The 17,237-nt window shown below is 44.2% G+C and overlaps 1 protein-coding gene across 1 annotated transcript in view; it reads left to right on the top strand.

The window, feature by feature from the left end:
* The window catches only part of AKT2 (AKT serine/threonine kinase 2), a gene marked incomplete in the record, with an annotated part of 45,877 nt that overhangs the window by 27,222 nt on the left and 1,418 nt on the right, over positions 1-17,237 (top strand). Inside the window, 7 exon segments of the mRNA XM_056540754.1 lie at positions 6,457-6,591; positions 9,749-9,860; positions 10,490-10,649; positions 13,971-14,102; positions 14,881-14,946; positions 15,026-15,094; positions 15,323-15,445. Of these exon segments, the coding sequence (XP_056396729.1) occupies positions 6,457-6,591; positions 9,749-9,860; positions 10,490-10,649; positions 13,971-14,102; positions 14,881-14,946; positions 15,026-15,094; positions 15,323-15,445 (797 nt within the window).

The raw sequence follows: 17,237 nt of genomic DNA, 5'->3' as shown, positions 1-17,237 counted from the left end.
ATTGTGACACAGGGAGGGAGGGAGGAAGGGCAACAAATGACTGACACAGTGATGAGGGGCACTAATTACTGATACAATGATGAGGGGACACTAATGACTGTGACCCAGGGAGAGATGAGGGGGTCACTAATGGCTGTGACACAGGGAGAGATGAGGGGACACTAATGACTGTGACACAGGTAGAGATGAGGGGACACTGGCTGTGACACAGGGAGAGATGAGGGGAGACTAATGGCTGTGACACAGGGAGAGATGAGGGGACACTAATGGCTGTGACACAGGGAGAGATGAGGGGACACTAATGGCTGTGACACAGGGAGAGATGAGGGGACACTAATGGCTGTGACACAGGGAGAGATGAGGGGACACTGGCTGTGACACAGGGAGAGATGAGGGGACACTAATGGCTGTGACACAGGGAGAGATGAGGGGACACTGGCTGTGACACAGGGAGAGATGAGGGGACACTAATGGCTGTGACACAGGGAGAGATGAGGGGACACCGACTGTGACACAGGGGGAGATGAGGGGACACTGACTGTGACCCAGGGAGAGATGAGGGGACACTAATGGCTGTGACCCAGGGAGAGATGAGGGGTCACTAATGGCTGTGACAAAGGGAGAGATGAGGGGTCACTAATGACTGTGACACAGGGAGAGATGAGGGGACACTAATGACTGTGACCCAGGGAGAGATGAGGGGACACTAATGGCTGTGACAAAGGGAGAGATGAGGGGACACTAATGACTGTGACACAGGGAGAGATGAGGGGGTCACTAATGGCTGTGACACAGGGAGAGATGAGGGGACACTTTTGACTGACACAGGAACAGATGAGGGGACACTAATGACAGTGACACACGGGAGATGATGGGACACAAATGACTGATCTTGCGGCTTCCTGGCTCCTATCTTTTGTTTGCTGGCTCCTAGATTCATAACACGTTTGTCAGGCCCCGCTGTACATATTGCAACAGGCACTGCGATGTTATCAGCTGCCAGCCATCTCTTGTACAACCAGGGGGGCAGTGTCACTTCCTCTGAGCGTTCTCCAAGCAGTAAACAATAGTAAACAGACGTGTGCACATCAAGATACTGACGGAGGAGGGAGACGCATGCGTGTGTAAGATCACATACTCTGACTGCACACATTAGTATGCCTTAAACTTTTCTGTCCTATACATCAGTGTTTTAGTGTGTTTTTTGTATGTGTATGTATATAATATATATAGTGTGTGTGTGTGTATATATATATATATATGTATATATATATATAATGTATATATAAATTTAAAAAAAAATTTTTTAACATGGCCATTGGGCAATGTATATCACCATATGACTATACAGTGACACGTTGTAGGTCTGCTCCCAGCATTCTAGCAAGGGTGTCAACAGAGAACTGTGGGCCTCCAGCTGTTGCTAAACTAAAACTCCCAGCATGCCCAGACAGCCGTTGGCTGTCCGGGCATGCTGGGAGTTGTAGTTTTGCAACAGCTGGAGGTCCACAATTTGAAGACCACCGCTTTAAATAATATTAAACTACTGAAAGAAAATGCATTATTGGGATCCTGAAAAAACATGGCCGCGATAGCGCGCAGAGTCCCCGCCTGACATGCAGCCGGTAAAATTAGCTCAATGATTAGAGGCTATTTTTGGAACGCTTGTGTGTTAAATTACCTAGCGTAACATTAACCTTTTCCCTACATGAGGCCCTGCTCCACCTGGGACACCATTTAAAGGGAAAAGAGGATCCTATTAATCATACAGATGCCCCCCCAACTACCTCAGTCTGAAATGGCTGACAGCAAGGAACAATAGACGTAACGGATTACAATGTAGGACTGTCTGCTTCCTACCAACCGTTTGCACTGGCGGTGATATGGCGACTGTGGGGCTAATCCACTACCGAATTACGTAGGTAGCACGTGGTGTAGAATAGTCTCCAAATTGTGGCCCTCCAATGTTTTTTAAAACTACAACTCCCAGCATGGCCGGACAGCTGTTGGCTGTCCGGCCATGCTGGGAGCTGTAGTTTAGCAACAGCTGGAGGGCCACAGTTTAGAAACCACTGTCCCATGCTTTATAAATAATGTCTTGGGTTGTAGGTAGAGATGAGCGAACTTACAGTAAATTCGATTCGTCACGAACTTCTCGGCTCGGCAGTTGATGACTTTTCCTGCATAAATTAGTTCAGCTTTCAGATGCTCCGGTGGGCTGGAAAAGGTGGATACAGTCCTAGGAAAGAGTCTCCTAGGACTGTATCCACCTTTTCCAGCCCACGGGAGCACCTGAAAGCTGAACTAATTTATGCAGGAAAAGTAATCAACTGCCGAGCCGAGAAGTTCGTGACGAATCGAATTTACTGTAAGTTCGCTCATCTCTAGTTGTAGGTGCAGAATGACGTTGTGACCCTTGTACCGTGTTACATTACATACTGTGCGTATTGTTGGCTTAATCCTGAGGTCAGGATGTGTCCGTCTCATCTCCTCTTGAGTAGTTATTACTCCTCAGTATTTTACTATATTTAGTGCGCGGAGTGACGCGCTGCTGCCGCTTTACATTGTATAGTATGGCTTCCTGCCAATGGCCTGTTTATGTAACACTGGAAATAATACAGAGAAGACGTATCGTTATTTTACGGTCAGTCTACAGCGTTGACTTTACTAAACCTTCTTAAAAACAATAAGGTACTAAACTCCATTTCCATGATCACGTTACCTTAAAGGGGTACACCGGAGGGGGGGATAAAAAATGTTCTCAGATTAACTGGTTCCAGAAAGTTATAAAGAATTGTAAAATATTTGTATATAAAAATCTTGATCATTCCAGTACTTATCAGCTGCTGTATGCTCTAGAGGAAGTTTTGTAGTTCTTTCCGGTCTGACCACAGTGCTCTTTGCTGCCACCTCTGTTCATGTCAGGAACTGTCCAGAGCAGGAGCACTGATCTGTCTGTTTTAATTGGTAAGATTTTTGTTCTGTTGGGACTTTTGGATAAGTTTTTGTAAATTTTTTTTTTAGAGATATATATTATATATATATATATATATATATATATATATATATATATATATATATATATATATATATATTATATATATATATTATATATATATTCTATATATATTCTATATATATATATATATATAACATTACATTACATTACACTGCTCAAAAAATAAAGGGAACACTAAGAGAACACATCCTAGATCTGAATGAATGAACTAATCGTATGAAATACTTTCGTCTTTACATAGTTGAATGTGTTAACAAAATCACACAAATTATCAATGGAAATCAAATTTATCAACCCATGGAGGTCTGGATATGGAGTCACACTCAAAATCACAGTGGAAAACCCCACTACAGGCTGATCCAACTTTATGTAATGTCCTTAATACAAGTCACAATGAGGCTCAGTAGTGTGTGTGGCCTCCACGTGCCCGTATGACCTCCCTACAACCCCTGGGCATGATCCTGATGAGGTGGAGGATGGTCTCCTGAGGGATGTCCTCCCAGACCTGGACTAAAGCATCCGCCAACTCCTGGACAGTCTGTGGTGGATGGAGTGAGACGTCCCAGATGTGCTCAATCAGATTCAGGTCTGGGGAACGGGCGGCCAGTCCATAGCACCAATGCCTTCCTCTTGCAGGAACTGCTGACACACTTCAGCCACATGAGGTCTAGCATTGTCTTGCATTAGGAGGAACCCAGGGCCAACCGCACCAGCATATGGTCTCACAAGGGGTCTGAGGATCTCATCTCGGTACCTAATGGCAGTCAGGCTACCTCTGGCAAGCACATGGAGGGCTGTGCGGCCCCCCAGAGAAATTCCACCCCACACCATTACTGACCCACTGCCAAACCGGTCATGCTGGAGGATGTTGCGGGCAGCAGAATGTTCTCCACGGCGTCTCCAGACTGTCACATGTGCTCAGTGTGAACCTGCTTTCATCTGTGAAGAGCACAGGGCGCCAGTGGGGAATTTTCCAATCTTGGTGTTCTCTGGCAAATGCCAAACGTCCTGCACGGTGTTGGGCTGTAAGCAAAACCCCCACCTGTGGACGTCGGGCCCTCATACCACCCTCATGGAGTCTGTTTCTGACCGTTTGAGTGGATACATGCACATTTGTGGCCTGCTGGAGGTCATTTTTCAGGGCTCTGGCAGTGCTCCTCCTTGCACAAAGGCAGAGGTAGCGGTCCTGCTGCTGGGTTGTTGCTCTCCTACGGCCTCCTCCATGTCTCCTGATGTACTGGCCTGTCTCCTGGTAGCGCCTCCATGCTCTGGACACTACGCTGACAGACACAGCAAACCTTCTTGCCACAGCTCGCATTGATCTGCAATCCTGGATGAGGTGTGTGTGTATATGTGTGTATGTGTGTATATGTGTATATATATATATATATATATATATATATATTAGATGTATATTTATTAACTTTAAGTCTCCATAGGGGAACATTTTACGCAATCACTAGATTGCACCCACTTTACAGTGCTATTGCACTGGGAGTTTATCGCTTTGCTCATTTCAGCGACAATTTATCAGTAGAAGGGTAAGGGGACCACCTCCGTCATTTTAACTCATCGGACCCTCGCTATCACGCTGCAGGGGTCTGATGAGCAGCACAGAATAACAGACACCTGTCATTTATTCTTTTGGATGCTGTGATCAGCACTGATCATTGCATCTAAAGGGTTAATGAAGGGCAGCGACAAGTTCGCCGATGCTATTAGCAGCGAGTGCCCGGCTACACAGCACTATGAAGCGAGCGCAGCTCCTGCGCCCTCTTCATTCACAGGTACGCCCTGATACATTAAGGCCCAGATGGCAAGGGTGTAAAAGGTACACTGGGAATCATCTAGGGGTACTATGAAGAAAAAGAAAAATTTCAAATCAACTGGTGCAAGAAAGTTGAACAGATTTGTTAATTACTTCTATTTGATAAACTTCATCCTTCCAGTACTTATCAGCTGCTGTAACCACAGGAAGTTGTGTCGTCCAGTCTGACCACAGTAGTGCTCTCTGCTGACACCTCTGTCCGTGTCAGGAACTGTCCAGAGCAGGAGAGGTTTGCTATGGGGATTTCCTCATACTCTGGACAGTTCCCGACATGGAACCTTTTAAATACGGATGTCATATTTCTGCAGTTTATTTTTCTTTGCCAATGTCCAGCATTATCATAATCCAGTGGTTCCCAACCAGGGTGTCGCCAGCTGTTGCGAAACTACAACTCCCAGCATGCCCGGACAGCCTTTGGCTACTGGAGTGTGCTCCATGTTGGGAGTAGTAGTACCTGCAATTAAGGACAGATCACAGCAGGTGTCACTCCTGTGATCGTCCTATCTATTGCAGAGATGTGGAGCGGCTCTATACAGTGCTCACTTCTCTGCTCTATGCTCCGGCCAGTGATGTGAATAGAACATCACTCATTCATATTTCCCTCAGAGCTGTGATTGGCTACAACCATCCGGCCAATCCCCACTCTGGGCAGAAAATATGAATGAATGATGTTCTATTCACATCACTGGCCGGAGCACAGAGCAGAGATGTGAGTGATGTATAGAGCCGCTCCACATCTCTGCTATATTATGGACGATCACATCGGGTGTCAGGATTGACACCTGGGGCGATATGTCTATTAGTACAGGTACTACTACTCCCAGCACAGTCTGTTCCATGCTGGGAGGAGTAGTACTGCCTAAAAAAAAAAGTGAAACACAAATACATACTTTATTAAAAATTAATAGTTCATTATAAAAAAAAAAAAAAAAAAAAAAAGGATAAAAGTCCTTACCTTTTTCCCCAACACTACTGCATATTTTTTTTTTTTTTTTTTGGTACCCAACATTTTGAAAAAAAAAACGCCAAAGAGGCCAAAAATGCAATTTCAACTCAAATGCAAAAACGTCAGATGCATTTGAAGTGGAAAAAAAAAGCTGGAAAAAAACCAAAGTGGAATTCTAGCCTATGTAGGGTATCCTTTTAACCGTATGGATCTACAGAATAATGTGTCATTTTTACCGAAAAATTTACTGCGTAGAAACGGAAGCCCCCAAAAGTTACACAATTGCGTTTTTTCTTCAACTTTGTGGCACAATGATTTTTTTTTTCTGTTTGGCTATGGATTTTTGGGTAAAATGACAATGACATTGCAAAGTAGAATTGTTGGCGCAAAAAATAAGTAACAATATGGATTTTTAGGTGGAAAATTTATAGGGTTATGATTTTTAAAAGGTAAGAAGGCAAAAACTGAAAAACTTCCTTAAGGGGTTAATAGCCAAATGCTATGGCGATGCACATGTATTCTCAGTAGAATTGAGGGGAAATAAGCCGCTGCCAGACTCATCTGGCAGCAGCTTACCGCCTTTTGAAAATACAAGGATCATGAATTAGATTTTTTTTGTAATTTTATATAATTATGTCTTATAATACATTTATCCTGCATTAGGTGAGTACATAAAGACCTGGAGACCCAGGTATTTCCTTCTGAAAAGCGATGGCTCTTTTATCGGCTATAAGGAGAAGCCCGATTCCTCCGAGCACAGTATGCCTCTCCCACCGCTCAACAACTTTTCTGTAGGAGGTAAGTCACAGGATGTACTAAAGGCGTATTCTCGTCTTATAACGTGATGACACATCATATGATTGATGTTCTGACTTTTTTGACCCCCACAAATTGAAAGAAGCACTCCAGGAAATGTATTTATTTTTGCTTATATTGTGCAGCATAGGCTGCTATTGGAAAATAATGTAGAGGTTCTTATGTAAGCCTTTTGTATACCTCCTTTTGCTGATGTGGCAGGCATGGGATAATGTCTGCACAGAACATGCCAGCATTAGGACCGCTCAGAAATGCAGCGTCTCATAGACTTATGCTCAGAAATTTCATAGTGGGAACATAGCCTAATGCTGCCTACATTTCCCATTGAATCCTCTGGCTGAGGATCAGGAGTTTGATCACTGCACCTGGTCATCTTATCAGGCTGCTAGTGCTGGAGATCACCCATGTGAACTCATTAGACTCCTAAATGGTTAGGTGTCTGTCCACATTACTTGCAGTTTAGATGCGTTTTCTTCAAAGTGTTTTTGTTTTTAGTGAAGTATTGCAATGAGGCAAATGTGATGTGGCCTATAAATCACAACTGAGATTTATGAAGATTTGCAGACTTTAGACTACTTACTTGTTGGATTTTTACAGTTCAATTTGTGCATTATACAAATATAGCTGGAGGGGAGGTTTATAACTACTATATATCCTGATCCCATAGAGATAGCAGCAGCAGCAGCAGCAGCATTATACAAATATAGCTGGAGGGGAGGTGTATAACTACTATATATCCTGATCCCATAGAGATAGCAGCAGCAGCAGCAGCAGCAGTAGTATACAGATAGAGCTGGAGCGGAGGTGTATAACTACTATATATCCTGATCCCATGGAGAAAGCAGCAGTATACAAATATAGCTGGAGGGGAGATGTTTTTCTACTATTTTTCCTGATTCCATAGAGAGAGCAGCATTTATACAGATATAGCTGAAGGGGAGCTATATAACTACCGTATATACTCGAGTATAAGCCGACCCGAGTATAAGCCGAGACCCCTAATTTCAACCCAAAATCCCAGGAAAAGTTATTGACTCGAGTATAAGCCTAGGGTGGGAAATACCTCATCCCCCCCTGTCATCATCCAGACCCGTCATTAACATCCTCATCATCATCCCCTTGTCATCATCCCACACATCCCCCCTTCATCATCCCCTTGTCATCATCCCACACATCCCCTTATCCCACACATCCCCCCCTTCATCATCCCCTTGTCATCATCCCACACATCCCCTTGTCATCATCCCACACATCCCCTTATCATCCCACACATCCCCCCTTCATCATCCCCTTGTCATCATCCCACACATCCCCTTATCATCCCACACATCCCCCCTTCATCATCCCCTTGTAATCATCCCACACCCCCCCCCCCCTTCATCATCCCCACCCCCCTTCATCATCCCCACACCCCCCCCCTTCATCATCCTCTTCTCATCATTCGCCCTCAGTGGTCTTCAACCTGCGGACCTCCAGAGGTTTCAAAACTACAACTCCCAGCAAGCCCGGGCAGCCATCGGCTGTCCGGGCTTGCTGGGAGTTGTAGTTTTGAAACCTCCGGAGGTCCGCAGGTTGAAGACCACTGCGGCCTTCAACATGCGGACCTCCAGAGGTTTCAAAACTACAACTCCCAGCAAGCCCGGGCAGCCATCGGCTGTCCGGGCTTGCTGGGAGTTGTAGTTTTGAAACCTCCGGAGGTCCGCAGGTTGAAGACCACTGCGGCCTTCAACATCATCCAGCCCCCTCTCACCCCCTTTAGTTCTGAGTACTCACCTCCGCTCGGCGCTGGTCCGGTCCTGCAGGGCTGTCCGGTGAGGAGGTGGTCCGGTGAGGAGGTGGTCCGGGCTGCTATCTTCACCGGGGGCGCCTCTTCTCCGCGCTTCCGGCCCGGAATAGAGCCGTTGCCTAGACAACGACGCATCTGCGTCGTTGTCAAGGCAACGTGACTATTCTGAGGCCGGGCCCGAAGCGCTTAGAAGAGGCCTCCCCGGTGAAGATAGCAGCCCGGACCACCTCCTCACCGGACCACCTCCTTACCGGACAGCCCTGCAGGACCGGACCAGCGCCGAGCGGAGGTGAGTACTCAGAGCTAAAGGGGGTGAGAGGGGCTGGATGATGTTGAAGGCCGCAGTGGTCTTCAACCTGCGGACCTCCGGAGGTTTCAAAACTACAACTCCCAGCAAGCCCGGACAGCCGATGGCTGCCCTGGCTTGCTGGGAGTTGTAGTTTTGAAACCTCTGGAGGTCCGCATGTTGAAGACCACTGCGGGTGGGGGAGTTCACTCGAGTATAAGCCGAGGGGGGTGTTTTCAGCACGAAAAATCGTGCTGAAAAACTCGGCTTATACTCGAGTATATACGGTATTATATAGACCCAAAACTGGCATTTGTTTCTGACCATTAAAGGTGTATTCCAGGAAAAAACTTTTTTTTTTTTTTTTTTTTTAAACGGTGCCAGAAAGTTAAACAGATTTTTAAATAATTTCTATTAAAAAATCTTAACTATTGGAAGGATTATCAGCTGCTGAAGTTGAGTTGTTTTTTTCTGTCCGACAACAGTGCTCTCTGCTGACACCTCTGTCTCTCTCAGGAACTGTCCGGAGCATATGAAGTTTGCTATGGGGACTCGCTCCTACTCTGGACAGCTTCCGAGACATGTGTCATCAGAGAGCAGTAAGACAGAAAAGAACAACTCAACTTCAGCAGCTCCTAAGTACTGAAAGGATTAAGATTTTTAATTTACAAATCTGTTTAACTTTCTGGGGCCAGTTGGAGCCAGTTGATATATAAAGAAAAGTTTTCCTGGAATACCCCTTTAAGCAATGAAAGGTTTGGAGTCTGACTGGTAATCATATGACCAAGTTAGAGTAATAAAACACATGGGTGCAGCTGTTCTGGGATAAAACATATGGCACTGTAGGACTAGTGACAGGGCATGATATCGGAAAAGAAAAAAAACTGGCATACGGGATCATCACTGCGATCCCTTCATTCTCAGGATCGGTGGGGGTCCCAAAAGGGAATGCAGAGTCTGACTCTATACCATTTTGAGATGGGATTACCCCTTTAACTAGTGTATGTTACTGTGCCGATGTTAAACATGCCAGCCTACTAGATGGGTAACCTCAATCTCTTTTACAGAATGTCAGCTTATGAAGACAGAGCGGCCTCGGCCCAACACTTTTGTGATCCGTTGTTTGCAGTGGACTACAGTCATCGAGCGCACTTTTCACGTGGACACCCCCGAAGAAAGGTACAAAGGGCCGAAAAAAATATGTATGTGAAACAATGAAGAGAAGGAATTGCCAGCGCGGAGTATGCAGAAAAATCCCATTTATTGTCTAAAATCGGAAACACAGGTCAGGAAAACATGATGACGCGTTTCAGGCGTGGATCACCCTTAGTCATGACTAAGGGCAGTCCACACCTGAAACGCGTCATCATGTTTTCCGGACCTGTGTTTCTGATTTTAGACAATTAAATGTGATTTTTCTGCATACTCCGCGCTGGCAATTCTTTCTCTTCATACTACATTGGTGTTGCCGCACACCTGCCGCGCTGTGGATAGGACGCTGACCTGGTGAGCTGATTCACGTATCTCTCTACCTATGTGAAACAATGTACTACATTGAGCTGTGAGGGGGAAAAATAAAAACGTGCTGACATCTGTCAGTGATTATAATACGGACTGCAGGCTCCATCCTGCCCCACGCTCGATGTTCTGCAAGCAATGTACATGACGTGGAGATGGAGGGATCAGCCAGATCCCGCTCTCAGCAGGAGGTACTGGGGCACACAAATCGTATTACAGTACAAAAATATCATGCACATTGCACAATATCCTGCTTCTGTCTGTGTATAATAATGGCATTACTTATATAGGGAGGAGTGGATGAGGGCGATACAGACTGTAGCCAACAGTTTAAAGAACCAGGAGAATGATGAAGAGGAGGAGGCCATGGACATCAAGTGTGGATCTCCTAGTGACACACCAAGTACGGAACAGATGGACATAGGCGATTCCAAGGGACGATCCAAAGTAGTAAGTGATATTGAATGTACATCTCATTGGCCAGTGATAACATTCATCCTGTGGTTCCAACACTTGGGAGGGGAGCCCTACTAGTTGCATTTACTACTCGGCGTCAGAAGATACGTAAATCATTATTGACATTTCATACAATCTCCCTCTGTGATGTCCTATGCAAATCCTAACATATTTGCAAATCCGTTTTACCGATAATGACTACTTACCCCAGAAAAAAACAGCTCTTGAATCTTGGCCACTAGGAGTCTCCCTTTCCTGCAATCTGCCATTGCCTGTTATGGACACTTCAGCAGTTTGCAAGTACACAGCTCGGACTTACTCTCCTTCACATAGCACATGCTAAGCCCCTCCCTTGATGTCACGGTTTCTAGAATAGTGATTCCCAACCAGGGTGCCTCCTGCTGTTGCAAAACTACAACTCTCAGCATACCCGAACAGCCGTTGGCTGTTCGGGCATGCTGAGAGTTGTAGTTTTGCAACAGCTGGGGGGGGGGGGGCACCCTGATTGGTAAAAACTCTTCTAGAAACCGTGAAATCAAGGGAGGGGCTTAGCATGTGCTATGTGAAGGGGAGTAAGTCTGAGCGGTGTACTTGCAAACTGCTGAAGATGATCCACACTGTTCCGGAAAGGTAAATCAAGGCTTTCCTCTTATCTCTCAACATCCATGAAGTTCAGCACAGCTGTATAGTGTGCAAATACCAATGTGCATAATGCTGTATGGCCACATTGCTGTAGTATAATTCTCCCCACCTTAGTTTGCAAAGCCTGTGCATCCGTGACCTCTTCAAGATCTCCAAAAAAAAAAGCAAAAAAAAAAAAATGTACTATAAATAATCTCCCAGCACAGTGCCAGCCTGCACCAATATATTTTTACCAGCTCTGTCATGTGTAATATGTGCTGTCATTGGCCAGAGAAGTAAGGTAAAGGAAGTCCTGCATGTGTTCTGTTGGCAAACAGCCCAGCTCTGGTCCCATCCCCTAAAATGGAAACAGTGAGAAATAGCTCTGCTATCTCTGGCTTAAAGGGGTACTCCGGTGGAAAACTTTTTTTTTTTTTTTCATCAACTGATGCCAAGAAGTTAAACGGATTTGTAAATTACTTATATAAAAAAATCCTAATCCTTATTATCTACTGAATACTACAGAGGAAATTCTTTTCTTTGGAACACAGAGCTCTCTGCTGACATCACGTGCACAGTGCTCTCTGCTGACATCTCTGTCCATCTTAAGAACTGTCCAGAGTAGGAGAAAATGCCCATAACAAACATATGCTGCTATGGACAGAGATGTCAGCAGAGAGCACTGTGCTCGTGAATCAGCAGAGAGCTCTGTGTTCTGAAAAGAACATTTCCTCTGTAGTATTCAGCAGTTAAGTACTGGAAGGATTAAGATTTTTTTAATAGAAGTAATTTACAAATCTGTTTAACTTTCTGACACCAGTTGATTTAAATTTTTTTTTAATAAAAAAATAATCATTTTCCTCCCGAGTACCCCTTTAATAACAGAATCAAGAGCTAAATTCACCTTGTAACCTTGCAAGTACACCAATTCTCTAACCCTTTGGATCAGTAGTTATCCCAAAGGTTTAGTCCATCTGACAGGTGTCAGGCCATCACTTTAGGTAGTAGAAAGCTTTTCTTTTTTTTTTTCTTTTTTTTTTTCTTTTTTTTCTTTTTTTTTTATTAGAAAAATTTGGACAGTTTTTTATCCCCAGATACAGGCTCTTGGATTGTGTATAGTATTGCAGGACAACCCCATCCTAGGGAATCCTAGGTAAATATTTGCAGCACTGGAGGCTACATAAAAAAAAATGAACAAAATTCACATTGCTATTTATGCGCCCTCAATTCCCACTTGTTGCTGCAGCGACCAGCTATGTCTATTGTCCTGCAAAGATTGTGTCTTCACTAGTGCTTTGTATTTATTTTTTTTTTTTATATATTATTTAAATATTGTTCACGCTCACAAGTTTTTCTAGAAGAGGCCAATGAAACAGTGTCCCACTGGTAGAAAACTTGGTGATCAGCTATGGGACAATTAAACAGCAGGTTCTCTGCAGCGCCACCCCAGGAGGAATGGAGCATTACATGGTTCCCATAGAAATCATTGAGATCTCTGTAATTTATAGACATGCCAGGTCCTCCAGAGAGGCACGCTCTTTGTAACAGCTCTCTGTGTTAACTAAGGCTGGGTTCACACCACGTTTTTCACATACGGTTACCGTATACAGTTTTCCGCTGAAAAACGTATACAACCGTATGACTCCAAATTAAAACGTATACGGTTTTTCCCCGTATACGGTTCCAAAACGTCCGTACGGTTCTATCAGTTTGCATCAGTTTTTGCCAACGGTTTTGCTATTTTGTTGGAATTAGTTTTCCAGCAATTTTTAATAAAGTTACTATTGTTCTATTGAAATTCCAATCTGCGCATGTGTCAACTCCAAAAACGGATTAGAAAAACCGTGTGCAATCGTATTCTGAAATTCTGTGTACGGTTCTCATAGATGTTAAAAGAACCGCATACGGTTCGCATACGGTTTTCCAACCTGAGGCAAAATCGTGGTCGACAGCGTTTTTGCCTACGGTTGAAAAATCGGCAAAACCGTATCCAAGGCAAAACTGATGCAACCGTACACAACATTTGGAATACGGTTTACAATGCATTCTCTATGCATATGGTTTCGGATACGGTCGTATATGTTTTTTTTGCGGAAAACCGTATACGGTTACCGTATTTGAAAAAACGTGGTGTGAACCCAGCCTTAACTAACTGGAATGAGGAACTCCTCTATAAACTTAAGGTCTTAAAGGGGTACTCTGCCCCTAGACATCTTATCCCCTATCCAAAGAATAGGGCATAAGATGTCTGACCGCGGGGGTCCTGCTGCTGGGGACCCCCGCGATCTCTGCTGCGGCACCCCAGACATCCGTGCACGGAGCGAACTTCACACCGTGCCGGATGACTGGTTATGCGGGGCAGAGGCTTGCGACATGGTCACACCCCACTCGTGACTTCAAGGCCACGCCCCCTCAATGCAAGTCTATGGGAGGGGGCGTGATGGCTGTCATGACCCCTCCCATAGACATGAATTGAGTGGGTGTGGCCGTGACGTCCTGAGCAGGGCCCGGCCGTGATGTCACGAGCCTCCTTTGGATAAGGGATAAGATGTCTAGGGGCGGAGTACCTCCTTAAAGTAGGCATATAAATTTGAAGGTCCGAAACTGGACATTATAATGTGAACACATTTGCTTTGAGTATTCTACGAATGCTTACCTCTTACTATGTTTTTCATGTATTTTTATTGTCTCCAGACAATGAATCACTTTGATTATCTGAAGCTGCTGGGAAAAGGAACATTTGGAAAAGTAATCCTGGTTCGAGAAAAAGAAACGGGTCGCTACTACGCCATGAAGATTTTACGAAAAGAGGTCATCATCGCTAAGGTTAGTGTGGGGTTCACTGGCCTGAAAATGCACAGAATTTATCCGAATTATATAGACAGTGTATGTATTCTATTGGCTTGTCACAAGATCTGTGCCATTAGTTGTCTCAATCAGAACTAATCGGGACACTTGGGGTGGGTTCACACTGTTTTCATTGGTTTCACTGTTTGTTTAATTTTAATGTGGTCTACTACACTATTGTTTATGCCAACATTTTTTGTTTGTTTTTTTTGTCATTGGGGGAACAGATTATGCTGGATGGAGTCAGTTTATTAGCATCCATTTCTGTATAGTTTTTTATTTTTTATATTATATGTGTGTGTATATGTATGTGTGTGTGTATGTGTATGTGTATGTGTATGTATATATGTATATATATATATATATATATATATATATATATATATATATATTAAATATAATATATATATATATATATATATATATATTAAATATAATATATATATATATATATATATATATATATATATATTAAATATAAAATATATATATATATATATATATATATATATATATATATAATATAAAAAATGTATACTCTGCTTCTTCTCTGGCAGGGGGTTTCTGCACTCACTTTCTAGTTTGGTTGGTGAATTAATATGAGAAACTGCATAATTTTCTCCTTTAACCTGCACATTCTTATGGAGTTTTACAAATGCAAAAAAAAAAAATAAACGCAGCTCATGTATAAGTAATAAGGGTGGATAGTAGTAAAACACCATACAGTTATTTAACCATTTTTCTGCTGTGATTCCAGGATGAAGTGGCTCACACAGTTACAGAGAGCAGAGTCTTGCAGAACACGAGGCATCCCTTTTTAACGGTGCGTGTCTTACATTGTATTCCCGGATTTTGCCGTCTGTCTATTTTGCAGATTTTCTTACTCGCATTTGTTCCAACAGGCTTTGAAGTATGCGTTCCAGACAAGCGACCGGCTCTGTTTTGTGATGGAGTATGCTAATGGAGGAGAGGTGAGCTGTGCCCACTGTATGTTGAGAAATGTTATGCTGTCCTTGCATTATGTGGAGGATGACTGTTTTCTACATTTAGACTGTATGTTGTGTGAGATAATGAGAATATATGAAAACTTTCAGCTCTGCTGTGTAGATTGACCTGTCATTTAGATGGTTCAGAACAAATGTTCCTCCATTATACGTGGCGTTGCTGAATACGGTATTTGTCTACTTCTACTTCTACAGCTGTTCTTTCACCTGTCTCGGGAACGAGTCTTCACGGAAGACAGAGCACGGTTTTATGGAGCAGAGATAGTCTCAGCCCTGGAATATCTCCACTCCAGGAACGTGGTGTACAGGGATATAAAGGTAAAGACTTCTCCTGATCCATTGAATTCATTACACAATGTGCATTCATGTCATTTTAGATTTCAAGGGTGTTTCTGTAATATAACTTAAGCAGCCTATTTTACATGTGGAGGTTCAATGCCTGGGACCCCCAATAATCAGATAAAATAATTAAAGGGCCACGGCCATTGCAGGGAACATTGCTGTTGTTTTAACTACTGTCCAGGCATGCTGGGAGTTGAAGCTTTGCAACATCTGGAGGGCCACAGTTTGAGACCAATGTTCTAAGGAGTAAACATATTAATCTTTAAGTCCTCCAATGGGATTACACTGTGTTAGGTTAGTATCAAGGCAGACTATGCAACTGCCATGGGGCCTGATGGACAGGGTGTCCTAACTGTGGTTCTGTGGTCCCCCCTCCACCTCCTGAACTATACTGTAGGTGAAACAAAATGCTCTATGAAGGGGGCCGGACTGAAGTTTTATCCAGGAGCATGCCAACAATCTCTTGCCAGGCATCACAGGGCAGTGAGCTCTGACTTTGGGTGCCTGGCAGGGGATTACCGGGGGTGCTGCTGTATCAAACTCCAGTCCTGCCCCTTCGTGGGGAGTTCTGCTTCACCTACAACAGGCTTACAGTAGAATCTCTTAGTGGACACCTCCCGGTAGCGGACACCTCCCGGTAGCGGACACCTCCCGGTAGCGGACAGTTTTTAATTCCCCGGCAGAGTCCCATAAGACTTAATGTATTTGCACCCTCCGAATAGGGGACATTCCCAATAGTGGACGCGGACACTCCCAATAGGGGGACAAAACAATCCCAATAGGTGACAGCCAAGCTTATGTGCTGACCCTACCTTGCACACCGGGCTGCCGTCAGGAGGTACAGCCAATACCACAGTAAGAGGCCCAGGCCCCCACTGCACCCCCCTGCAGATGCCCCAGCACTGAAGCAGAAGACCAATGTTTAAACAGTGGTCTCATGCTTCTGTATGTTTGCCGGCCACATCATTCAACCCCCCCCCCCCCTTCCCTGCTTTTGAGCCTTTTTTATTCCCAATAGGGGACATCTCTCAATAGTGGACACTTTTTAATTCCCCATGAGTGTCTGTATTGGGAGATTCTACTGTATATGCTTGCCGACAGCATGTTTCAAAGACGGAGGAATGGCAGTGTGGGGGAGGGAGAATGGCGATAAGTCGGGCCCCATAGCAAAATCAGTCTATTTCCTGAATGTGTATTTTTATTTATAAAGAGCAGAGGAACACAAGAGTCCTACAAACAAAAGTGCAATATGTTCGGGAAGTGGACCAAACACAGTGGGAGATTTATTTTAAAAAAACAGTGCCGTAGAGGAAGTGGTGCAGTTGCCCATGGCAACCAATAAGATTGCTTTTTTCATTTTTAGAAGGTCTGTAAAATAAATCTAATTGCTATGGGCAACTGCACCGCTCTTACTCAGCACAGGTTTTGATCTCCCACGTAGTCTCTAGTGGTCTGTTTAGTCCATTAAAGGGGTGTTCCAGGAACAAGAAAACAGAGAGAGAGATATATATATATATCTGTGTCTGTCTCTCTCTTGTCTCTCTCTCTCTCTTGTCTCTCTCTCTCTCTCTCTCTCTTGTCTCTCTCTCTTGTCTCTTGTCTCTCTCTCTTGTCTCGTCTCTCTCTCTCTCTTGTCTCTCTCGTCTCTCTCTCTCTCTCTCTCTCTCTCTCTCTCTCTCTCTCTCTCTCTCTCTCTCTCTCTCTTCTTTGTCTCTCTCTCTCTCTCTCTTGTCTCTCTCTCTCTCTCTCTTGTCTCTCTCTCTCTCTC

This window comes from Hyla sarda, chromosome 9, assembly GCF_029499605.1.
Source record: "Hyla sarda isolate aHylSar1 chromosome 9, aHylSar1.hap1, whole genome shotgun sequence".
NCBI lineage: Eukaryota > Metazoa > Chordata > Amphibia > Anura > Hylidae > Hyla > Hyla sarda.
The sequence above is the reverse complement of the archived record's forward strand: the minus strand, read 5'-3'. Positions and strand labels throughout refer to the sequence as shown.